Below are 26,275 nucleotides of genomic sequence, written 5' to 3' on the forward strand. Positions count from 1 at the left end.
ATCTCACTCCCTCTGTCTTTTTACCTCCTGTCTCTGCTGTTTCTCTCCCTTTCTCAACCCCCACTTCTCTATCTCTCTCTCAACCTCCCCCTCGCCTCAATCCTTCCTCTCCTTTTTTCTCTTATCACTATCTCTCTCCCCCCCCCCCCCCCCCCCTCTCTCTGTCACCGCCCACCGCTCGCACAGCGGGCAGCTCCGTGGAGCAAACCGAGCGGACTAACCTACTTTAGCCCCGCAGCAGCGGTGGTCTGTCGGTGTGTGTTGACGGTCCGGACCGTCGGTGTGCGGGTGGATGTGAGCCGGTTTCGTTCTGGTGCTGTGGACCGGGAGAGCCGCTGTCTCTCCGCTCAAACCGTTTTTTAATGACCGGATTTGTGTTTTGCTGCGCGATGTACATGGACAGAAGCAGCCTCACGAGGGGTGAGTCCTCAAATACACCGTGCGTGCGCACACACACACACACACACACACACACACACACACACACACACACACACACACACACACACACACACACACACACACACACATTACGTCACATGCCCGCGGCGGCACTTTGCATGATTTATTTTCGCCTTTTAATTTCTAAAATGAAAACCTCGGAAGAGTGATGATGATTATGATAATGATGTGTGTGTGTGTGTGTGTGTGTGTGTTGATGCGCATGACACTCGCCATTCTCTCACGCACATGTGCACGCCGTGCACGTCCACACACTGACCGACAAATCGCCGCAGTGGCTGTCGGGTAATGCGGCTGCAGGAGAGACTGCGTCTGCCAGATGTGTAGGAGACAGAGCATCACCCAAACTATCGATTACTATCGACTGATCGATATTGTTGTTGCAGCTGAGGTCAATGACTTAATATTTGGACAGCTGCAGGTTTTTTGGATCTGTGTCTGAAAGTCATGCGGATTCTGCACCCACCCCAATCAATAAATCAGTGAATCAATAATCACAAAAAGGCAGAGGGTTCGGTGACACCGCGTCGTGGTACGTTTTAAATGTCTTTATGATTGATCCTTTCAGGCTAATAACATCAATATATGTGAATTGATTGATCGATTAATTATCAATATTTCCACACGTTTCTTCATTTTGTTACCGCCCACATCAAAGTGTCTCCAAAAACAGTGTGAACACGCGTGTGCCTACGTGTGTGTACGCCTGCTCATGTACATGCGTGTGCGTGCGCCTGTGCGTGTGTGAGAGCTGTTAGATTGAAAGCAATTTTATCAACCAAGCAGCTCATCCCACACTTGCCAATCCTCAGCCAAGTCCGGGTCTGCCACCTGGACCTGGACCCAGTTAGGAGCAGAAAATGAATGAATGAATGAATAATTTAATTGATTTTTAAACAGAGCTGCTGATTGGTAGCAGCAGTACAAAGGGGAAGGGTACTGAACTGATCAGCTGATCAAAATAATTGACAGCTATTTTATAAGTGATAAATGTGGAAGTCACTTATGAACCAATGATGGCCAAAGTTTTTAAAAAAATTATTTTTGTAAATTTGTATTGTTGAACTTTGTACATTTAGATAAAGTGGCTAACACTCTAATATTTGGACTTTTACATAAAGTGGCTAACACTAACATTTGGACTCCAAGATAAAGTGGCTAACATGCTAACATTTGGACTTTTAGATAAAGTGCCAAACACTCTAAGTGGCTAACACTCCAACATTTGGACTCTTAGATAAAGTGGCTAACACGCCAACATTTGAACTTCTACATAAAGTGGCTAACATGTCAACATTTGGACTTTTACATAAAGTGGCTAACACACCAACATTTGGACTTTTACATAAAGTAGCTAACACTCCAACAGTTGGACTTTTACATAAAGTAGCTAACACTAACATTTGGACTTTTACATAAAGTGGCTAACACTAACATTTGGACTTTTACATAAAGTAGCTAACACTAACATTTGGACTTTTAGATAAAGTGGCTAACACGCTAACATTTGGACTTTTAGATAAAGTGGCTAACACGCTAACATTTGGACTTTTAGATAAACTGGCTAACATCCTAACATTTAGACTCTGTTTGTACGTTTGTACATTTAGATAAAGTGGCTAACACGCTAACGTTTGTACATATAGATTTGTATGTATAATTGAATCTAGTATTTTATCACAAACACCTTGAACACACTAATTTTTTAGTACGTACATGGTAATTAGCAAAGTTAATGATGGCAACTGATTGGTGAGTCAATGTACTGACTAAACTAGGCTAGTTAGTTGGCACGATTATTACCCATATGATAAATTAATGACATCTATATTATAATCGGCAGCATGGTGTATTAGTGGTTAGCACTGTTGCCTCACAGCGACAAGGTCATGGGCTTGATTCCCACCTGTGGCCTTTTTGTGTGGAGTTTGCATGTTCTCCCCATGTTTGCGTGGGTTCTGTCTGGGAGCTCCGGCTTCCTCCCACATCCAAAAACATGCAGGTTAGGCGGATTGGAAACTAAGTTCTCCGTAGGTGTGAGTGAGGGTGTGACTGTGTTTGTCTATATTTGGCCCTGCGACAGACTGGCGTCCTGTTCAGGGTGTACCCCGCCTCATGCTCTGTGACTGCTGGGATAGGCTCCAGCCCCCCGTGACCCTGAATTTAACTAAGTGGTTGAAGAAGAGTGTGTGTATATGATAATAGCCAAGTGGCCTCTGTGTGCATGTGTGTGTATGGCTTTGATCACGTCAAAACCGGGAAGAGCTGACATTTGTCGTTTGGTATTTTTATGTATTTTGGGTCAAGGATGAACGTTTAGAAAACGGAAAGTTGGTAGGACTAATATTTTTTTGAAAAATTAGTGATTTGAGCTAACCAGTAAACAATGGGAGTTGTGCTGCAATGTACCATGGGAGTTTGGGGTTTTGGGGTTTTAAATGTTGTTATTGTGATTCATGTTAGTATATACAGTGTTGTTAGTCTTACTGATTTATTGTGCTTTTGTAGTTTAGTTGGTTTAGTCAGTTTATTTAAGTGTTATGTTGCTGTTACCAGTGACTTCAGTGCCATGTTGGTACCATGAGTGAAAAGTGTAGTGTTTTTAATGTCTTCTGCCACAGTTTCTGTTTGTCATATTAAAAGCACCCGCTTACAGCAGATTGCAGAAAAGACCATTTGCTCTGTGTACGTGCGTGGAATTTTGATCATGCACAAACTGTGGAGAGCTGACATTTGCCGTTTGTTATATTTATGTATTTTGGGTCAAGGATGAATGCCGCCAAAACCAAATGTTGATAGAAGTAATATTTTTAGAGAAGCTACATGTATTAGCTAACAACACTGAACAATGGACACTGATATTTACATTCTGGACTCACATGCCAATCCAGCAGGGGGCAGTAAATAATCTTTATATTAAAAGAGTGCATGCGTGACTTTATTTAGTAAGTTCATTGTAAGTACGTAATATAATTGTAAATATGTTCAAAATTATTACACAATTGGTCCATTTAAAAAATTTAATGACAAAATAAATGTTATGTGTCGGACGCAGGACGGAGAACCAGCGTTTGAAGGACCCAGTATGAAATAAGCAGAGCACGGTACAAAGGATAACTGAATTTAATAACATAACAGTGATGTGATAAATACAAACAAATGAGTGCGCGGTCTGGTGAGGTGGTAATACGGTGCGCTCCAGGCAGCACAAACGGTCCGGAGCCAGAAATAGTTCGGACCCAAGGACCCCGCCGACACCCCCCAGGTGGCCGCGACAAACCGAGTCTGTGAAAGAAGAAACCATCATGTGAGTCCACACTCCACACACAGAGAGACCACTCAAAGATGTACATAAACAGCAAACACTTCCTGGCTTAATCACTAATCAGCTTCCCACCCTGCAGGCATGGAACACCCAGTTCACATTCTCAGCTGCAGTGGAAGCTGATTAAAGGACTAACATAACAGCTCAATATAATAAGGTGTGAGGGACACCACATTTACTGACTGTACTAATGTTAGTCACAAAACCTAACGTACCTCAGGAAGTGTGCTGACGAGCGTGAGACCTCACCCCCTCCTCTTTCACAGACCAAAGCATCAAACCTGGACGGTCTCTGCATCCATGATGATAAGATGGCTCTCAAGACGACGATCTCACCCGTCTGGTCACAAGGTCGAGTCTCTGGCAAATACACACTATGTACTCCAGACTTAAATGCCACCATGCCCCAATCCATGTAGATGCACCACAGCTGTGAGTCCTGACGAGCTGCACATGATCAGCCTCAGGTGATCAGGGTGAGGTCCTGATAACTCAGCCACACAGCCACTCAGTCCTAAACGCGTGCCACCTGGAAGGAAAAACAAAAGACAGAAACAGAAGACAGCCAGGCACCCCCAGCCATACAACAGCACCCCACCCTCACGGGAAGCCTCCCGGCGACCACACAAACCTGGCCCAGGAGAAACATCCCCCTCCAGGGACCATGGCTGGAAACCGTATCTGCATTCAACTTCCAACAGAATCTTCATCTAACAGAAGGGTTGACGTCTTCTCCTCTGACTGCATCTTTGCCTTTGTTTCTGTCAGTCAATTTGCACAGGTATGGCCAGGAGTTCTTGAACCTGTGCGGTCAGCCTTTGTCCAACCATGTTTAAAGTCTGATTAGTCACAAAACAAAAAAGACAAACACAAACAACCAAACCACCCCCCCCTCCCCAGAGGACCGTCCCATCAAACCCCGGGAAGAGGAGAAAGGAAAAACAACCCAAACTTAAGCTTACAAATAAAAAACGCTAACACCCCCCCCCCCCCCCCCGACGACATGTAGGGACCAACACCCCCCAGAGGACATCCCGCCAGCTCCAGGAGTAATAACCACAGCCGAGGTCCCTCTGGGATCCAAAGTCACCCACGGGGACTCCCAGCGCCTCCCAGAGGACCGTTCCATCAAACCCCAGGAGACGCCCCCCCTCATGACCAACGGACCCAGCCCCGGCCGTCTATGGCTAGATGGACCCACAGCCCTTTCCCTCCCAGAGGACACCACAGTCACACCCTGAGGGCGGAAACTGGGGGGAAAAACAAAAGGAAAAAAAAAACATACAAACAAAACAACCCCAACCCCTCGGCGCAGTGGAAACTGGAAGCACGTCCAGCGTCACCAACCATGACTATACCCCAGAAGTCAACCAGGAGGAGTGGAACAGCGGTAATGGCAGACGGCACAAAACGGCGCCACCCCTCCAACTTCCAAACCAGCCACCAGCTGCGGGTATATTCCACTGCCCCAAACCTCAGCCACGCCGATGGCAGATGGCTCAAAGGCGCGCTGAAGCCGGAGGTGGAACAGGGAATCAACAAACAAAAAACAACAACAACACGAACCCCCCCCCCCAGGTGCAGAGGTTACCTGGGAAACGCCCAGCATAACCGAACTGCACCACTCCAGCAACGCCGACAACCTACGACTCACACGGCTGGAGCCAGAGGAGAAGAGAGGGAATAAAAAAAAATAACATAATAACATAACAGTGATGTGATAAATACAAACAAATGAGTGCGCGGTCTGGTGAGGTGGTAATACGGTGTGCTCCAGGCAGCACAAACGGTCCGGAGCCAGAAATATTTCGGACCCAAGGACCCCGCCGACACCCCCCACGTGGCCGCGACAAACCGAGTCTGTGAAAGAAGAAACCATCATGTGAGTTCACACTCCACACACAGAGAGACCACTCAAAGGTGTACATAAACAGCAAACACTTCCTGGCTTAATCACAAATCAGCTTCCCACCCTGCAGGCATGGAACACCCAGTTCACATTCTCAACTGCAGTGGAAGCTGATTAAACGACTAACATAACAGCTCAATATAATAAGGTGTGAGGGACACCACATTTACTGACTGTACTAATGTTAGTCACAAAACCTAACGTACCTCAGGAAGTGTGCTGACGAGCGTGAGACCTCACCCCCTCCTCTTTCACAGACCAAAGCATCAAACCTGGACGGTCTCTGCATCCATGATGATGAGATGGCTCTCAAGATGACGATCTCACCCGTCTGGTCTCAAGGTCGAGTCTCTGGCAAATACACACTGTGTACTCCAGACTTAAATGCCACCATGCCCCAATCCATGTAGATGCACCACAGCTGTGAGTCCTGACGAGCTGCACATTATCAGCCTCAGGTGATCAGGGTGAGGTCCTGATAAGTCAGCCACACAGCCACTCAGTCCTAAACGCGTGCCACCTGGAAGGAAAAACAAAAGACAGAAACAGAAGACAGCCAGGCACCCCCAGCCATACAACAATAAAAGTAAAAATAAAATCATAATAATAATAATACTGATAACAACACTAATAATAATAATCAGTGGTGGGCACAGCTAACCGAAAAGTTAATGTTGATAACCGCTAATCCACTAACTGAAAATTGAACTTTTATAATGTTAAACTGATAAATCGCTAAAAATGTGGCGGAAGTTACAGGTAACCTCTAACTTTTAGTATCGACTCGGTACACTGTCAGCTACTGATAAGCCATTTTTGAGTTTAAGCACCGCCAAGGCCTCTGAGTAGTGAGCCAGAGCATCTGTCTTTATGCACCCCGCCCACTGCCCCTGCTGCCACCGCTGCAAAAAAGTGTCACTTACTTTTCACACAACAATGCAGACGGTGGCAGAAGAGATCAAAAGCAAGGAACTTTTCACTCATGGTTTCATTTATAAAACACTGCCATCTACTGGATGGGAGTGTGAATAGCGATCAAGATATTTGTGAATCTCAAATGCAGTTTTGCGCTCAGAATGTCTCAATATTGCGTAAGTGAGCAAAGCAATCAATGCGTGTGATCGGCGATACACAACACTTCACAAACAGAATTTTCAGTTTTGCAAATGCCTTTTTTTAACAAGTGCGTGTGTATATGTGTGTGTTTTGTCATATTTTATGAAGTCGCTACTCTTTGTGTGTGTGTTTTGTCAGATTTTTTTGAAGCCGCTGCTCTTTGTGTGACTGTGTGTGTTTTGTCATATTTCATGAAGCTGCTGCTGCTGTGTGTGTGTGTGTGTGTGTGTGTGTGTGTGTGTGTGTGTGTGTGTGTGTGTGTGTGTGTGGAGGGTTCTAGCTAGCACAAACTTGTGTTATGGCCCGTTACGCTATAATTTTGGACCGTTACGCTTATTTTTAATGCAGCGCGACTCCAGTTTGAAGCGTGAATCAATGAAGCAATGCTTCGAATCAATGGTTCGTGGCTCTTTGATTCACTGCTATATAGAAGCTGTAAGTCCACTTCTTAACCCCTCTCAAATCCATTAAAATATCATGAGTCACTTTTGTGTGTATTAAAGTCACTAACTGGGACTCTTGTTTTGTTGCAGTCAACAAACTCGAATCGTCCTCTGTTCTGTTGGCACAACTCCAAACGCTGCACGGCTCTCTGCTGAGACAGAGTCCACTCGGAATTAACAACTTCAGAATGAATCGCCGCTTTGAATAAAATGACACCTCTTACAAACGTTGCAATACAGACAATAAACTACAATCGACTAAAATGTTTTTTTCCTCCCAAAATGAGACGTCCTGCATTCTTTATGAACCTGACGTGCAGCGCAGCGAGCTGTAAGAGCTCAGCTCAGATATGGAAAGACATTCATGCCAATAATAATGTCTGAAAGGAAATGCTTTTGACAAAAACTAACAGATTTTATTTCTATGTCCAGATATCAAGGATCCACCATGTAGAGTTTATTATGTCCAGAGTTTAAGGATCCAGTAACCAATTTCATATTTATTTACTTTAAGACTCAATAAAATGTTGTTCAATTTCAATTTAATCAGCTTAGAAAGTGCCAAATTACAACAAAAGTCATCTCAAGGTGCCTCACACAGAACAGTTCAACATAAAAAAAATTCAAATACCTAATTAAAAACAGAAGTAAAAGAATAAAACATAAAATAAAAACTACTCATAAGAAAGAGAATAAAAATAGATTTTAAGTCTTGACTTAAAAAAGTCCACAGACTCCGACTGCCTCACTGAGGGCCATGTACTGGCTAACCCAGAATGAGATTTCCCACTCAACAAACTTCCCCAGCCTTCTGGACATGATGAAGGGACTTGGGCTGTCGTACCTGGCTTTTTCCCTTTGGGCACCCCTAGAATGGCCAATTTTTAGCTTAAATTTTCAAAAGCTGCCCCCCTTCCGCACTCCCCCCCACTCGACATTACCACTACGCTAAAATTTGATCCTAGCTAAAACCCTGGTGTGTGTCTGTCTGTGTGTGTGTCTGTCTGTCTCTGTGTGTGTGTATGTGTGTGTCTGTCTGTAACTGTGTCTCTGTCTGTCTGTCTGTCTGTGTGTGTCTCTGTGTTTGTCTCTGTGTGTGTGTGTAACTGTGTCTCTGTCTGTCTGTCTGTCTGTGTGTGTCTCTGTGTTTGTCTCTCTGTGTGTGTGTAACTGTGTCTCTGTCTGTCTGTCTGACTGTGTGTGTGTGTGTGTGTCTGTGTATGTGTGTGTCTGTCTGTAACTGTGTCTCTGTCTGTCTGTGTGTGTCTGTCTGTCTCTGTGTGTGTGTCTGTGTATGTGTGTGTGTCTGTCTAACTGTGTCTCTGTCTGTCTGTCTGTGTGTGTCTGTTTGTCTCTGTGTGTGTGTGTGTGTGTGTGTGTAACTGTCTGTCTGTCTGTCTGTCTGTGTGTGTCTGTCTGTCTCTGTGTGTGTGTCTGTGTGTGTGTGTCTGTGTGTGTCTGTCTGTCTCTGTGTGTGTGTCTGTGTGTGTGTGTCTGTGTATGTGTGTCTGTCTGTCTATCTGTGTGTCTGTCTGTCTCTGTGTGTGTGTGTCTGTGTATGTGTGTCTGTCTGTAACTGTGTCTCTGTCTGTCTGTCTGTGTGTGTCTGTCTGTCTCTGTGTGTGTGTCTGTGTATGTGTGTCTGTCTGTAACTGTGTGTCTGTCTGTCTGTCTGTCTGTCTGTCTGTCTGTGTGTGTCTCTGTGTTTGTCTCTGTGTGTGTGTCTGTGTGTAACTGTGTCTTTGTCTGTCTGTCTGTCTGTGTGTGTGTGTCTGTCTGTCTCTGTGTGTGTGTCTGTGTATGTGTGTCTGTCTGTAACTGTGTCTCTGTCTGTCTGTCTGTGTGTGTCTCTGTGTTTGTCTCTGTGTGTGTGTGTGTCTGTCTGTCTGTGTGTGTGGGTGTCTGTGTGTCTGTGTGTGTGTCCATGTGTGTGTTTTGTCATATTTTATGAAGCCTCTGCTCTTTGTGTGTGTGTGCGCATGTGTGTGTGTATGTGTGTGTGTCTCTGATCTTTGTGTTGAGGTTTATAAGAGAACGAATCTGGGATCTGATTGGATAACAGTCTTCTTCCTCATTGGCTCGTTAACATTAAGCTTTAACCAAAATTCTGAACCCATCTTTTGATTTTGTGAGTTCACCGTCACACACAGACTGTGGGAACTTTCAGCACCTGGTACAAATCTTAATCACAAACTGAGACCTACACACACAGAGACACAGATACACTCTCAGAGACACCCCCCCCCCACACACACACACACACTTTGACCTTGGCGTCACTGTATTTCAGAGGGTTCATTCCTTTGGTTTGATTTTCTGAAGTTGAGGAAATTTCTGTTCCGCCTCAACAATATTTTGTTATATTTGGAATCAGAATTGGTTTGAGCCACCATTAGCCGCTATGTTCCTGCTAAAGCTAGACGGCTAGCTAAGGATATCTGTCAGTCTCTGTAAACGTAAACAGCAATGTTTGTTGGATTACCGAAAAGGTTTACAGACAAGCTCTGTGAAATCTGTTAGAATCCTCAGTTGTATCAGAACTCAAAATATTTTGGTTTTGAACTGGATTCAGATGCGGATTCTGGACCTGTTGTTGTTGCTGATATTGTTATTCCAAGGATCTTGATGGAACCTGTCTGTCATTCCTGTCCATAACCAACATGTGAACTGGTGTACTGATCCAGATTAGGATCCAGATCTGTTCCCATGTATATGCTTTCCCATGAGGTTTATTATGTAAGTTGTCAATAAAGAAATCAATAGGTCAATGTGCTGAATAATCAATGACTTTAACCAGAGCAGATGTTATTGATCCATCATGAATAATTAATCATCCTCAGCGGGGTGCCACAGATGGCAGTGGCTATAATTAAAGTGTGTATTGTCAGCTGGTTGCCGTGGGTTACGTTTGTCCCTTCATGGCACTTATGACGAGGTTTGACCTGAGAACCAAAGCGCTGCTCACGGACCCTGAAAAGATCAGCCATCCACAGCTTTCTGACCTGCAGCCATGACGCCATGTTTCCATAGTAACTGTGCATGATGCTAGCATGCTAACATAACAGATGCTGTGGGGAAAGACACCATAGTCTTTGGGTTTGAAGCCCCGCTCTCACTTATGCATCCTGCAAGGCTCACTGTTTGAAACCTGACCACTCCTCTAGGAGGGCATGTAGGGAATTCCTACGTAACCTACTGCAGTTATATTAGCATGAAGCTAATACTCTCACCAAATATCCAAATTAACCGAGCTCTTGGTGAAATTCTATTATACCATCATGAATGGAAAATGTCCCCCAGGTGGAGATATTGCTCTGTTTAAAGAACCGTGAGTACAGGCTGTGGTGGGACACAACAACCAACCTGTTGATTATAGTAGGATATTTAGAAAATTCACCCTGGTGTTTGTAGAGGAGTCGCACAATTTGTTTAAACCTCCACAAACTTGTTGCCTAACCAAATAAAATGCTTGCTGTTGAAGCTAGCACAGAGAGCCAATTTGGCGGTGAAGCTATGTAACTAGCTAGCTAACACTGTTGTTAACTGGATGGAATGTTACTAGTAAGACCTTTCAGCTGCTCACTTGTTTGCACTCGGGTTCACCACAGCAAATCCGAGGTGGATGTGCATGTTGATTTGGCACAAGTTTTACTCTGGATGCCATTCCTGACACAACTTCACATTGCATAGAGAAATGTGGCAGGGGCGGGGTTTGAACTGGGAACTTTCCGCATTGAAACCAAACGTGCTCGCAAACTGTGTTTTGGAGCCAGAGCGGGGGGGCTTCAGGAGTTGCGTTACAATGGCAACTAAAAACTTTGAATTTTGAACTTGGACTCTTGGAAGTTAAACAGTAGTTAAAGAACTGATGGCAGGAATTCATGCTATAATTTCATAAAATAAATGACTCTTATTGTTGCAGTGTGTGGGCGTGGCCTTTTTTTGCATGTCATTACCATTCTCACCCGCCTCCTCGTAGGTCCCGCCTCCTCCTCCAGTCCCAGCTTGCTGACTAAAAGTCTCTCTCTGGATCCGACGTGCTCACCATGTGATCACCAGGGGGCGCTCGACGCTGACGTTCCCCAGCAGCCGAGTTCGGACCCTGGCCCAAGCTCTTCGGGCCCCTCTTCCCTGGATGGTGGGCTTGAGACGTCGGGACATCACAGCTCCCCTCACGAACTGCTGCTGGTCAACGAGACGGGGCCACCGGAACTCCCAGCTACCACCGTAACACCACCGAGCAAGAGCCGCCCGCCACTGCCGGGGCCCAAACCTCAGGGTAAAAAACCCGACCATCACAAAAAACAAAAAAAAAGATACGTTTCCCTGATTCCATATTTGGAAAAAAAACAGAAAATTTGCATTTTTTAGTGTTTGCGACCATCTTTCCTTAGCTTTTCTCATCCGTGTTTCCGCCCTCCACAGTCCCACCAAAGCCTCCCCATCTCCAGCAGCAAGCGGGATTGTCCAGGCCACGCCCCCGGGCTCCAGAAAAACCCCTCCCACCTCCTCCTCCCTGCAGAACCCTGCCTGCAGAGTGTCGCGAGGGTTTCTGGACCAAGCCTTCCCGCATCGAGGGGACCGCCTCCCCCACCTGTGTCCTGTCACTCATCGAGAAATTTGAACGGTTAGTTTCGATTGGTGCAGGATGAATAATGATGTCACTGGCTTACAACAACAAAAACAACAAAAAACAACAAAAAACAGTTTTTTGGGTTTGTTTGTTTTTCAGCGAGCAGCTGATTGTGGTTCCCGACATCACCGGAGCAGCTCTGTGCCCCAGAGCCATCGACCCCTCCTTGTCCTCGTCCCGACCTTCATCACCATCATCGTCGTCGTCATCATCATCACCTGCACCTCCCCCGTCTGATGACGAGACTCTCTCTGAGGTCAAAGGTCAGGAGTGTGAGGATGTCACCCTCGGAGGTGAGGCTGAAGAAGATGAAACAGAAGGTGGCGTGGACGATGACGACGATGAAGACGATGAAGAGGTGGCAGCGGCGTGTCAGGAGGACGTTCAGCAAAAGCGTCTGTCCATGGAGTCGGGCTACAGCGCCTCAGAGAAACATCTGGAGGATGATGTGGTTGCCGTGGAGTTGAGGGAGCAGCAACAGCAGTCGTCGCTGCTCAGCAGCCAATCAGAACTCCATTCAGAGCGTCTGTCCCTTCCTTCCTCACAGACGGACGGCAAGCTGGCCAATCGGGACAGTGGGATTGACAGCATCAGCTCGCCGTCGCACAGCGAAGAGCTCTGCTTTGTTGGCATTGACGATGGAGGAGTGGCTTACCCTTGTAGCCCCGCCCTTTTGCCCCGCCTTTCCAGCTCCTCCTCCTATGCTGGGGAGGGAGAAGTCGAAGAGGGGGAGGCGCAGGGCCAAGCAAGGAGGAGGAGGGAGTTTTCTGAGGAGGGAGACAGTGACTTAGAGGAGGAGGAAGAGGTGGAGTTAACGCTGGTGCTGCCGCCTGCCAACGCAGACAGACAGGACTGTACTGAGGTGAGACAGTTCAGGAGACAGACAGACAGGACTGTACTGTGGTGAGTGAGACAGGTCAGGAGACAGAAACAGACAGGACTGTACTGAGGTGAGACAGGTCAGGAGACAGAAACAGACAAGACTGTACTGTGGTGAGACAGGTCAGGAGACAGAAACAGACAGGACTGTACTGAGGTGAGACAGGTCAGGAGACAGAAACAGACAGGACTGTACTGAGGTGAGACAGGTCAGGAGACAGAAACAGAGAGGACTGTACTGAGGTGAGTGAGACAGGTCAGGAGACAGAAACAGACAGGACTGTACTGAGGTGAGACAGGTCAGGAGACAGAGACAGACAGGACTGTACTGAGGTGAGACAGGTCAGGAGACAGAGACAGACAGGACTGTACTGAGGTGAGACAGGTCAAGAGACAGAAACAGAGAGGACTGTACTGTGGTGAGTAAGACAGGTCAGGAGACAGAAACGGACAGAACTGTACTGAGGTGAGACTGGTCAGGAGACAGAAACAGACAAGACTGTACTGTGGTGAGTGAGACAGGTCAGGAGACAGAAACGGACAGAACTGTACTGAGGTGAGACAGGTCAGGAGACAGAAACAGAGAGGACTGTACTGTGGTGAGTGAGACAGGTCAGGAGACAGAAACAGACAGAACTGTACTGAGGTGAGACAGGTCAGGAGACAAACAGACAGAACTGTACTGAGGTGAGACAGGTCAGGAGATAGAAACAGAGAGGACTGTACTGAGGTGAGTGAGACAGGTCAGGAGACAGAAACGGACAGAACTGTACTGAGGTGAGACAGGTCAGGAGACAGAAACAGGCAAGACTGTACTGTGGTGAGTGAGACAGGTCAGGAGACAGAAACAGAGAACTGTACTGAGGTGAGACAGGTCAGGAGACAGAAACAGACAAGACTGTACTGTGGTGAGTGAGACAGGTCAGGAGACAGAAACAGACAGAACTGTACTGAGGTGAAACAGGTCAGGAGACAGAAACAGAGAGGACTGTACTGAGGTGAGACAGGTCAGGAGACAGAAACAGACAGAACTGTACTGAGGTGAGACAGGTCAGGAGACAGAAACAGACAAGACTGTACTGTGGTGAGTGAGACAGGTCAGGAGACAGAAACAGACAGAACTGTACTGAGGTGAGACAGGTCAGGAGACAGAAACAGAGAGGACTGTACTGAGGTGAGACAGGTCAGGAGACAGAAACAGACAGAACTGTACTGAGGTGAGACAGGTCAGGAGACAGAGACAGACAGGACTGTACTGAGGTGAGACAGGTCAGGAGACAGAGACAGACAGGACTGTACTGAGGTGAGACAGGTCAAGAGACAGAAACAGAGAGGACTGTACTGTGGTGAGTAAGACAGGTCAGGAGACAGAAACAGACAGGACTGTACTGAGGTGAGTGAGACAGGTCAGGAGACAGAAACAGACAGGACTGTACTGAGGTGAGACAGGTCAGGAGACAGAAACAGAGAGGACTGTACTGAGGTGAGACAGGTCCGGAGACAGAAACAGAGAGGACTGTACTGAGGTGAGACAGGTCAGGAGACAGAAACAGACAGGACTGTACTGAGGTGCAACAGGTCAGGAGACAGAAACAGACAGAACTGTACTGAGGTGAGACAGGTCAGGAGACAGAAACAGACAGGACTGTACTGAGGTGAGACAGGTCAGGAGACAGAAACAGACAGGACTGTACTGTGGTGAGGGAGACAGAAACAGACAGGACTGTACTGAGGTGAGACAGGTCAGGAGACAGAAACAGACAGGACTGTACTGAGGTGAGTGAAACAGGTCAGGAGACGGAGACAGACAGGACTGTACTGAGGTGAGACAGGTCAGGAGACAGAAACAGACGAGACTGTACTGTGGTGAGACAGGTCAGGAGACAGAAACAGACAGGACTGTACTGAGGTGAGTGAGACAGGTCAGGAGACAGAAACAGACAGGACTGTACTGAGGTGAGTGAGACAGGTCAGGAGACAGAGACAGACAGGACTGTACTGAGGTGAGACAGGTCAGGAGACAGAAACAGAGAGGACTGTACTGAGGTGAGATAGGTCAGGAGACAGAAACAGAGAGGACTGTACTGAGGTGAGACGGGTCAGGAGACAGAAACAGACAGGACTGTACTGTGGTGAGTGAGACAGGTCAGGAGACAGAAACGGACAGAACTGTACTGAGGTGAGACTGGTCAGGAGACAGAAACAGACAAGACTGTACTGTGGTGAGTGAGACAGGTCAGGAGACAGAAACGGACAGAACTGTACTGAGGTGAGACAGGTCAGGGGACAGAAACAGACAGAACTGTACTGAGGTGAGACAGGTCAGGAGATAGAAACAGAGAGGACTGTACTGAGGTGAGTGAGACAGGTCAGGAGACAGAAACGGTCAGAACTGTACTGAGGTGAGACAGGTCAGGAGACAGAAACAGGCAAGACTGTACTGTGGTGAGTGAGACAGGTCAGGAGACAGAAACAGAGAACTGTACTGAGGTGAGACAGGTCAGGAGACAGAAACAGACAAGACTGTACTGTGGTGAGTGAGACAGGTCAGGAGACAGAAACAGACAGAACTGTACTGAGGTGAGACAGGTCAGGAGACAGAAACAGAGAGGACTGTACTGAGGTGAGACAGGTCAGGAGACAGAAACAGACAGAACTGTACTGAGGTGAGACAGGTCAGGAGACAGAAACAGACAAGACTGTACTGTGGTGAGTGAGACAGGTCAGGAGACAGAAACAGACAGAACTGTACTGAGGTGAGACAGGTCAGGAGACAGAAACAGAGAGGACTGTACTGAGGTGAGACAGGTCAGGAGACAGAAACAGACAGAACTGTACTGAGGTGAGACAGGTCAGGAGACAGAGACAGACAGGACTGTACTGAGGTGAGACAGGTCAGGAGACAGAGACAGGACTGTACTGAGGTGAGACAGGTCAAGAGACAGAAACAGAGAGGACTGTACTGTGGTGAGTAAGACAGGTCAGGAGACAGAAACAGACAGGACTGTACTGAGGTGAGTGAGACAGGTCAGGAGACAGAAACAGACAGGACTGTACTGAGGTGAGACAGGTCAGGAGACAGAAACAGAGAGGACTGTACTGAGGTGAGACAGGTCAGGAGACAGAAACAGACAGGACTGTACTGAGGTGAAACAGGTCAGGAGACAGAAACAGACAGAACTGTACTGAGGTGAGACAGGTCAGGAGACAGAAACAGACAGGACTGTACTGAGGTGAGACAGGTCAGGAGACAGAAACAGACAGGACTGTACTGTGGTGAGGGAGACAGAAACAGACAGGACTGTACTGAGGTGAGACAGGTCAGGAGACAGAAACAGACAGGACTGTACTGAGGTGAGTGAAACAGGTCAGGAGACGGAGACAGACAGAACTGTACTGAGGTGAGACAGGTCAGGAGACAGAAACAGGACTGTACTGAGGTGAGTGAGACAGGTCAGGAGACAGAGACAGACAGGACTGTACTGAGGTGAGACAGGTCAGGAGACAGAAACAGACAGAACTGTACTGAGGTGAGACAGGTCAGGAGACAGAAACAGGACTGTACTGAGGTGAGTGAAACAGGTCAGGAGACAGAGACAGACAGAACTGTACTGAGGTGAGACAGGTCAGGAGACAGAAACAGACAGGACTGTACTGAGGTGAGTGAAACAGGTCAGGAGACAGAGACAGACAGAACTGTACTGAGGTGAGACAGGTCAGGAGACAGAGACTATGCTGACTGTCTGTGTGTCTGTGTGTCCAGCTGTCTGTCCAGCAGAGGGTTTTTAACATAGCCAATGAGCTGCTGCACACAGAGATCGGCTACGTCTCTAAGCTCCACCTCCTGGACCAGGTGAGTCACCTGACTCCTCCTCCAGCTTCATCATCTGGTCATGAAACTGATCTGAAATCTGTCTAAAATGTCTCCTCCTCTCTCCTCCTCTTGTTTTCTCCACCGTCTTTCCTCCTCCACATCTCTCCCTTTTTGTCTCTTCTCTTATTTCCTCCTCGTGTCCTTCACCTTTTCTCCCATCTTTTCTCTTGGTTTCTCTCCTGTTTTCATCTTTATTTCCTTTCTTCCATCTCCCTCCTGCCTTTCCTCATTTTCTTCCACTTCCACCCCTCTTTGACCTTGGTTCCTCCTTTCTCCTCTTCTCTCATGTTTTCCTCTCTCATCTTTTCTGCGCCTCTCCTTTTCTCCTGCAGGTTTTTTGTGCCAGACTCCTGGAGGAGGCTCGTTCTCGCTCCTCCTTCCCCTGTGATGTGGTTCAGGGAATCTTCTCCAACATTTGCTCCATCTATTGCTTCCACCAGCAGTTCCTCCTGCCGGCGCTGCAGAAACGCATGGAGGAGTGGTGAGGATGCCTCCTCTTCCTGCTCCTCTCTGGACTCAGTGTCATAGATAAAGATGGTGTCTAAGATGTGGCCAACAAAGTCAAACCGTCAGACAAAAATCTCACATTTACCATTAAAAACATGTATGTACAGAATTATTGGAGTGCTGTTAAAAATAATTCTCCCTCTCACCACTGTGGGTGTGTGTCCCTCCACTCTGGGTCTTCTACGAAGGGTTTGGGAGTTTTAGGGTTCCTTGGAAATTTGGAGTTTGAGGACCTCTTAGAGTTGTTGTTTCCAGAGAGTGCCACAGGTCCTGGAATTTTGAGGTTTCCTGGAAGTGTGGGAGCTTCCAGGAGTTTGGGGGGTTCCAAAGAGTTGGACAGTTCCTGGGAGTGTCAGGGTTCTGTACTATACCTCATCTTTCTAGGACCTGAGGTGTTTTTTACTGGAAATCGCTGCACCCATTTGACCAGGTTGGGGGTTCCATCTTCCAGAACTCCTGTTGTCACTGGAATCACTTTAAACTTTACCTTCCTTTTCCGGTCCACTTCTTGGACACACACTGTCTTCACTGAGTGAACGGAGCGTTGGCAGCTCCAGCAGGTCTGTTCTTTAAGGGTTAAATTAACTTAATAAATGGCTTTCGACTAGTCGACTCATAAAAAATAGTCGACTAGTTGGACGTTAGCTTGTCGTAGTCAACTATTACGACTAGTCGTCCCATCCCTAGCACAGAGTCTTTAGTGAACCACCTTTGACAGATACGGTACTTCTTTTTCCAGGGAATCAAACCCGCGGATCGGGGACATCCTGCAGAAACTGGCTCCTTTCCTGAAAATGTATGGTGAGTACGTGAAGAACTTCGACCACGCCATGGAGCTGGTTACCACCTGGATGGAGCGATCGGCACCGTTTAAGAGCATCATCCAGGAGATCCAGGTACCGGTTCTGTGCCAGTCCTGTAGTCCAGCATGGAGTGTCTGTTTCTGCATTGCTGTCTAAAAGTGCTTTGGGATGTGCAGCGGGAGGAGCGGTGTGGGAACCTGACGCTGCAGCACCACATGCTGGAACCGGTGCAGAGGATTCCTCGCTATGAGCTGCTGCTTAAAGATTATCTGCACCGTTTGCCGGACGACGCGCCGGACTACAGGGACGCACAGAGTAGGAAAACAAACGCACCCGCAGCTGCAGTCACACCATCCACATTAAAACATGTTTTTATAAGATGCCCGTTACAAAGTTTCTGCTCGGAGAACTCTGGATTCTGTCATTGAGCAGCAGCAGCAATATATTATTCATCCTGAAGGAGGCGCTGTTAGCATGTATAATCTTTAGAATCCAAATAAAAACTTTGGTTCATATCGTTCCTTCAGACGTGGTGGAATGACGACCTAGAACCAAGTGATCTGATTCAGAGAAAAAACAGTTAAAAGTCAAGGTCACAGATCAAGTTCAAAGTTTCAGTCAAGTCCTCACACTCCATTTGTCCTCCTACAAACTCAAACCCAGGTTTCTCTTTGTTTCTACGCAGAGTCTCTGGAGCTCATAGCTACGGCGGCGGAACACTCCAACGCCGCCATCAGGAAAATGGTGAGTGCCGAACTCCAGAACCACTTCAGAGCCCATCAGTCCAGATCAGAGCACAGCTTTAATTGAGCTGTGATTACACTCATTACTCAGCCATCAGAAAATAGAACCAGTGGTTTAGATTTAGAGTCAATCTGACCACTTTTCCTCTGTAACCACATTAAAGATGTTCCATCAGCTTATCAGCAGTGATTTATTTTTTTTAAATCTTTAAAAATTACAGTTGTATGTAAAAAATTTGGGCACCCCTGATGATTTCTATGATTTTCCTTTATAATCATTGGTTGTTTGGATCAGCAGTTTCAGTTAAATTTATCATATAGCAGACAAACAGTGATATTTGTGAAGTGAAATGAAGTTTAAGTGCAATAATTCTTTAAACAAAATTAGGCAGGTGCATAAATTTGGGAGCTTCAACAGAAAAAATACATCAATATTTAATAGATCTTCCTTTTGCAGAAATAACAGCCTCTATATGCTTCCTATAGCTTCCAATGAGAGTCTGGATTCTGGTTGAAGGTATTTTGGACCATTCTTCTTTACAAAACATCTCAGGTTTGTTAGTTTCCGAGCATGGACAGCCCGCTTAAAATCACACCACAGATTTTCAATCATATTCAGGTCTGGGGACTGAGATGGCCATTCCAGAATGTTGTACTTGTTCCTCTGCATGAATGCCTTAGTACGTAGATTTTGAGCAGTGTTTAGGGTTGTTGTCTTGTTGAAAGATCCAGCCCCGGCGCAACTTTAACTTTGTCACTGATTCCTGAATATTGTTCTCAAGAATCTGCTGATATTGACTGGAATTCATGTGACCCTCAACTGTAACAAGATTCCCAGTACTTGCACAGGCCACACAGCCACACAGCATGATGGAAACACCTCCAAATTTTACTATAGGTAGCAATTGTTTTTCTTGGAATGCTGTGTTCTTTTTCAGCCATGCATACCGCCCCTTGTTATGTACAAATAACTCAATTTTAGTTTCATCAGTCCACAGCACCTTATTCCAAAATGAAGCTGGCTTGTCCAAATGTGCTTTACCATACCTCAAGCGACTCTGTTTGTGGCGTGTACACAGAAAAGGCTTCCTCTGCATTACAGCATCATACAGCATCTCTTTGTGCAAAGTGCACTGTGTAGTTGAACGATGCGCAGAGACACTATCTGCAGCAAGATCATGTTGTGGGTCTTTGGAGCAGGTCTGTGGGTTGACTGACTCTTCTCACCATCCTTTGCTTCAGCTTATCTGAGATTTTTCTTGGCCTGCCACTTCGAGCTTTAACTAGTACTGTGCCTGCGGTCTTCCATTTCCGCACTATGTTCCTCACAGCTGAAATCTCTGAGATAGCTTTCTGTATCCTTCCCCTAAACCATGATGTTGAACAGTCTTTGTTTTCAGGTCATTTGAGAGTTCGATGTTGCCACTCATTAGAAGAGATGCAAAGAGGGGAAACATTTGCAAATGGCCACCTTAAATACCCTTTCTCATGATTGGATTCACCTCTGTACGGAGGTCAAGGGTCAATGAGCTTGTCAAACCAATTTTGTGTTCCAATAATTAGTGCTAAATATATTCAAATCAATAAAATGACAAGGGTGCACAAATTTATGCACCTACCAAATTTTGTTTAAATAATTATTGTACACTTTCTGTAAATACAAGAAAATTCATTTCACTTCTCCAAATATCACTGTGTTTGTCTGTTATATGATATATTTAACTGAAATTTCTGATCCAGACAACCAATGATTTTTAAAAAGGAAAATCATGAAAATTATCAGGGGTGGCCAAACTTTTGCATATGTCAGGACGGGGCACAAACTGGGTGGACACAAATGCAAAGTCCCACAGCGAATGCAGTTAGAACAGGATTTAATGGAAGAAGCAAGTGGGGATTCCATACAGAAGTGGTCCAGCAGTGAGGAAAAAGGTACAGACAGACCTTGGTCCAACAAACAGGCAGAGTTCAAAAAACACAGCGTGGTGGCAATCAGAGATGAAGATAAAAAACGTGGTCGAGGACAAAACAGGGTCAAATACCAGCAGGCTGAATACAAGGCAGAACAAGACAAGGTACGAGGGCTGGAAAGTGAATAACATTCAACAGTCTGGCAATGAGCTGTGAGGGCTTAAATAACTGGTGGTGTAGTGGAACAAGATACAGGTGTCAGTGAAAGTTCTGGAAGCTGGTGTGACTAGTGAACAAAAATTATGCATGGTGCAAGATTGTAAAGGCAGGAAAACACAGAGTGATGAAAGAGACAAAGACACGTGAGCAGGTGCAAGAGCGGGAGTGAATGAAAATACAAAGCAGACAGAATCAAAGCGTGAGACAAAGACACAATGGCTGGTGCTAAATGTATACAAATCAATAAAATGACAAGTGATGTGGAGATTGGAACATACTCAGATGGGCGTGAAGGAAACAGCAAACTATGAGCAGAGCTAAAACAGAATAATATATTAGCAAGACCTGACAGAGCGTGACTACATAAACTAAGACTACTGTTGTGAAAGTGTAGTGACACGGACCCACAACAGGAGGCGCAAATGAACGGTCAATAGATGAGCCAAAAAGTAACAATTTAATGTTGTGAAGGTGCACAACGAATACACAGACAATCTCAGAATCTGATAACAGTCAATCCACAAAGGTGACGTGTGGGCAGGCTCGAGGATAGAAGACGTCTGTCCTGAGAAGAGCCGGAACCACACGATTTCTGCCGCCACCGAACCTGGTGAATACTGGAGCCGCCAAGTCCCAAATTCCCAGGTGATCACCGTCCCCGACTGTCGGATCTGGTACTGCTGGCGAAGAACAAAGACAGTCAAGTGTGGGTGTGTGTACACCCCGTAACAACAACGGTGGGAATGCCACCTCCACCTCCAATACACACTCGTGCAGCGTCTGTGTAACCACTTATTTGACGGACGTAGGACGAAACAGTCGCGACCCACGCCGGTCCTCTGGTTGACAGCTGCAAAACAATAGCTCTTGGAATCAATTAATACAGGCAGAGAAAGTTACCTCCATAGAAGTACGATATCTCGGCAACGAGGTGGAGATGACGTCTGGTCTTTATGGAGTGAGATGCTGTAGAGTAGATGGGTGACAGCTGTCAAGAGATAATGAGTGACAGCTGTCACCCCCGGCTGTGTCCGTGGTGGCAGCGCCCTCTCGTGCCTGAAGCCCGCACTTCAGGCAGGGCGCCCTCTGGTGGTGGGCCAGCAGTACCTCCTCTTCTGGCGGCCCACACAACAACTACATAAACGAACAGAACGACAAAACCACAGACTACAAAATAGTGCAATAAATAAAAGCAACTAACTGATAAGCAATAAGTGACAAACGGAACATAATCAGATAAGAAACACTTGAACATCAATAATAACCAAACCCGGTGACTAAAGCATAATAGAAAAATATGATAAACATAATTAAACTAAGACTGAAGCAACCTGAGGGACCAAGAGTGAAAGCAAACAATAAACAATAAAGCAAAACTAAATATGTGGTGAAGAAAAGATACAAGGAGAATAAATGAAACCAATAATAAGCTGAGCATGGAAACCTGACATGAACATGAAACAAAACATAACCTAAGCAAGACTATGATACATGACATGACTAAAAAATGCAAAAGGCTCAGAGCATGGGAACAGAAAAATGTCAACAACTATAACAACTGGCCCTAAAGGGCTGGACAGCATATAACTGTATAATAATCAGACAAGAGATTTATCAGTCATTCTCTCTCTCTGTCTCTCTCTGTCTCTCTCTCTCAGGAGAGAATGAGAAAGTTGCTGAAGGTGTACGAGTTGTTGGGAGGAGAAGAAGACATTGTTAACCCAACTAATGAGCTAATTAAGGAAGGAAACATCCTCAAACTCTCCAATAAAAATGGCACCACACAGGACCGATACCTCATCCTGGTACTTTGCGTCTTCCTGGTTTGCTTTCTGTGAGAAAATTATAATCAGATTCACATTGATAATCGGATTCAGATTGATAATCAGATTCAGATCAATAATCGGATTCTCCTGCACATTGTTGGTTGAAATGTCCAGAACGGTTCCACATTACGATGCTGAACCTGCTTTGTAGTGCACAGGAGTGGGTGGAGCCTCTGGTTGGTGTAAAAGTTGATGTTAGCGACACATTGAAACACGTTAGCGCATTGTTGTATTTGTTGGTATAAGAACATGTACAGGACGTCCCAAAAAAAGTGTCACAAAATAATTTGACTCTAATTCTGAAACAGTTAATCTGAATTCTGTTTGTTTTTTGTTTGTTTGTTTTTTAGACATCAAGATATATGCGAGGAATTTCTTCTGATGTAGTAGTTTGAGGCTGATCCAATCCAGCACAAAGGGAAACTGGTGGAATTCTACTTTGAGACCAAGTCGATGGTGCAAAACCAACAACAACATCAAAGTCACTTTGCAGTTAGAGAAGCTCCAGACAGAAAGACGATATGGAGGATTGGAAAGACATTTCAAACTGATAGAACTGTTAACAAAGAGAGATCTGGCCGAACCACAGGAGCCAAGTGCACACTGAGCACATCCTGTGAATGCCAAAACTCTTACAAACTGAAATTAGAAATGAACACCAGAGATAAAATTCCCTGAGATATGCATCAAGATGACATGTGACAAATTTCAGGATCCACAAGTCTATAAATTTTCTATGGCTTTATTTTTGTGGCACTTTTTTGGGGGACACCTTGTATTTGCACAGATCAGATTCTCGTGCACAGAAGGAGCGGTTGGTAAGGTTTACCTGACCCCGTGCAGCGCCTCGGGGCGATGTACTAGGTGTATTCAAAAAGTATCCCATCTTATTTTATCCCACAAGTGAAGAGTGTTAGTTGTGGTTTAGTGGCGAGGTATCGGGAACCTTCTTGCGCATGCGTGACTTTTTTCCCCGCTTGCAAAGTGCATCAGTTGGCAGCATTCAGCCTGAGAGTGAACACGTGCACTGAACGCCCGCCGGATTCTCAGTTATCATGTCAGCAATAACATGACAGAACCACTTGGGCAAAGGTATTGCGTCAGATTTTACCAAAAGCTTGGTGATGCCCAAACGGAAACTGTTCACAAGATTCAGCAGGCGTTTGGTGATGATGTCATGAGCATAACACAAAAAAAAAGAGTGATATATCCGCTTCTGAAATGGGTGCTCATCAGCAGAGAGTCAAGCACACTCTGGGAGGACATTCACAAACAGAAATCATCAGGTGATTGACAGAATCCAGACTTTGGTCATTGCTGACCGTCATGACACCATCCAAGAACTTGTGGACAAGGTGCGGATGAGCACAGGTTCGGTACATTTCATTTTGTCCAAGGGGATTCCGTTCATGTGGATCGTGTCTGCGAAATTTGTGACAAAGCTGCTAATGGTGGAGCAGAAGCAACTGTGTCAGGAAGTCTAGCGGGAGATACTGGAATGCACAAACAGTGACCTCGATTTCCTGAACACTGTCATTGCTAGTGATGAGACGTGGGTTTACGGGTACGACCTGGAAACCAAATCTCAGTCATCGCCATGGAAACATCCAACATCACCGAGGCCACAGAAAGCATGGCAGGTCTACAGCAAAGTCAAAGTCGTGTTGACCACTTGCTTTGACTCTAGTGTGGTGGAGCATCATGAGTATGCATCAGAAGGCCAAAACAATAGAGAGCATTATCAGGAGGTCCTACGTTGCCTTTGTGATGTTGTGGCACAAATGACCAAATCTGTGGGTGGCAAAACATTGGCAGCTCCATCATGGCAATGCACCCACCCATTCTGCTCAGCTGATTCAGACTTTCCTCAACAGACACAACACTCCTGTGATTTATCAGGCTCCCTACTCTGCTGACATGGCTCTCTCTGATTTTTGGCTGTTCCCCAAGATCAAAACAACACTAAAAGGGACTCCATTTGAGTCACGAGAAGACGTGACTGCCCAGGTGGACACTATTTCAAATGAGGACTTCCAGAAATGCTTCCAACAATGGCAGAACCGCTGGGAGATGTGTGTGCAGTCCCAAGGAGACTACTTCAGAGCGGATTAGGATTCAGACCCCAGCTCTGAAATCTTAAAATGGGATATTTCACATCCAAAGATTGGATACTTTTTGAATGCACCTTGCATCTTGTGATATAAATCAAATCAGCTGAATTGGGGGGTGTTGATGGCATTCCTGGTTTAGTGTTGGACTGTGATCTGGATCAGCAGCTTGAGGATTTAACTGATGGAACGATGGAAGCCATAATGCTTGATGTCTCTCTGTGTCCAGTTCAACGACAGGCTGCTGTACTGTGTCCCAAAGCTGCGTCTGATCGGTCAGAAGTTTGGGGTCAGAGCTCGCATTGATGTGGACGGGATGGAGGTGAGACATGTGATTGATATCAGCGCTCAAGTCACTAAATATGTTTTTGACTTAATTTACATCAATCATTAAGACGAGTCCAAGTCATGGATCTCCGAGGCCAAAGTAGAGTACTATAGAAAGTCTTTCGTAGTTTCCGAGGCCCATTTCTTAAAGACTCAAACTTATTTTCAAGCCACAGCCAAGTACGTTGGACGCAGCCTCGTATGATCTTTAGCGCACTTTTGTGACACAGTGTGTTGGGATCACAGACGTTAATACGCTACCTGGCCGAGGGAAGATGATGATGCTTCGGTAGTAACGGGGCTGTTTCTGAAGATTTTTGCATGCTAGTACGTGTAGCCGTAGTGTAGCCTAACGTGTGTGTGTGTGTGTGTGTGTGTATGTGTCGTGCTGTGGTGACTGGAAAACTGCATTTGAGCATTGCGAGTCCAGACCGTCATATGCATAAAGTTAGTGTGACAGAAGTAAACAGTGCTAAAAGATAGGTAAAAATGAAATGGACTTGGCTTATTCAATTTCAGTTTCAGTTTATTGCCATTTGCAGTAGAAAAACCACATTGGAATTGAAAAAAAATTGCGAGCAGATCTCAGTGTGCATCAAACACACAGACACAAACCATTCAATTCAGTTATTCAATTATTCTTCCAAGCTGGCCGAGGACAAGGACAAGGCATCCAAAAAGTCGGCATCAAGACCTCCAGCACGGGCAGACCGGCTCGGAGGGCAAGTCTCAGAAGTATAATTGATTCCAAGAGGAGGATTGTTCTCTTCAGTCTCAGCATTGCTTGAGTTTGATGAAGTTTAACTTGAAACCTTCAGTATGAAACATTTCTAAAAGGTGGCTAAAAAAAAAAAAATCCCTGTAATAATCATTATTATTTTTGTTGGAGTATTAAGTTGGAGTTCTTATTCTGTCTGACTGTCTGTCTCCCTGATGGTCTTCCAGCTGAAGGAGACGAGCAGCGTCGCCGTTCCCCGAACATTCCTGGTGTCAGGAAAACAGCGTTCCCTGGAGCTGCAGGCAAGGTACAACCACAGACAGACAGACAGATGTGAAATGCCAAATTATTTTCTCATTACGTTTCTTTTTCACATTGTTATTGTAGGACTGAGGAAGAGAAGAAAGACTGGATACAGGTACAAAAACCATCCTTGTTGAACACGAATGTTCTAACTCATCCTGCCACCGGG

General features: G+C 45.8%; 1 protein-coding gene across 1 annotated transcript in view; it reads left to right on the forward strand.

Moving 5' to 3' along the window:
- The first annotated feature begins 260 nt into the window (after window positions 1–260).
- The window catches only part of fgd1 (FYVE, RhoGEF and PH domain containing 1), a 36,408-nt gene continuing 10,393 nt past the window's right edge, over window positions 261–26,275 (forward strand). The window contains exons 1-13 of the mRNA XM_034171838.1: window positions 261–420; window positions 11,235–11,534; window positions 11,681–11,882; window positions 11,988–12,750; window positions 16,531–16,620; window positions 16,974–17,122; window positions 17,888–18,044; window positions 18,128–18,266; window positions 18,637–18,695; window positions 22,483–22,629; window positions 24,988–25,080; window positions 26,031–26,110; window positions 26,191–26,221. Of these exons, the coding sequence (XP_034027729.1) occupies window positions 363–420; window positions 11,235–11,534; window positions 11,681–11,882; window positions 11,988–12,750; window positions 16,531–16,620; window positions 16,974–17,122; window positions 17,888–18,044; window positions 18,128–18,266; window positions 18,637–18,695; window positions 22,483–22,629; window positions 24,988–25,080; window positions 26,031–26,110; window positions 26,191–26,221 (2,268 nt within the window). The 5' untranslated portion in view covers window positions 261–362. The remainder of the gene's footprint in view (window positions 421–11,234; window positions 11,535–11,680; window positions 11,883–11,987; window positions 12,751–16,530; window positions 16,621–16,973; window positions 17,123–17,887; window positions 18,045–18,127; window positions 18,267–18,636; window positions 18,696–22,482; window positions 22,630–24,987; window positions 25,081–26,030; window positions 26,111–26,190; window positions 26,222–26,275) is intronic.

The sequence above is a fragment of the Thalassophryne amazonica genome, chromosome 6, assembly GCF_902500255.1.
Source record: "Thalassophryne amazonica chromosome 6, fThaAma1.1, whole genome shotgun sequence".
NCBI classification, from domain to species: domain Eukaryota; kingdom Metazoa; phylum Chordata; class Actinopteri; order Batrachoidiformes; family Batrachoididae; genus Thalassophryne; species Thalassophryne amazonica.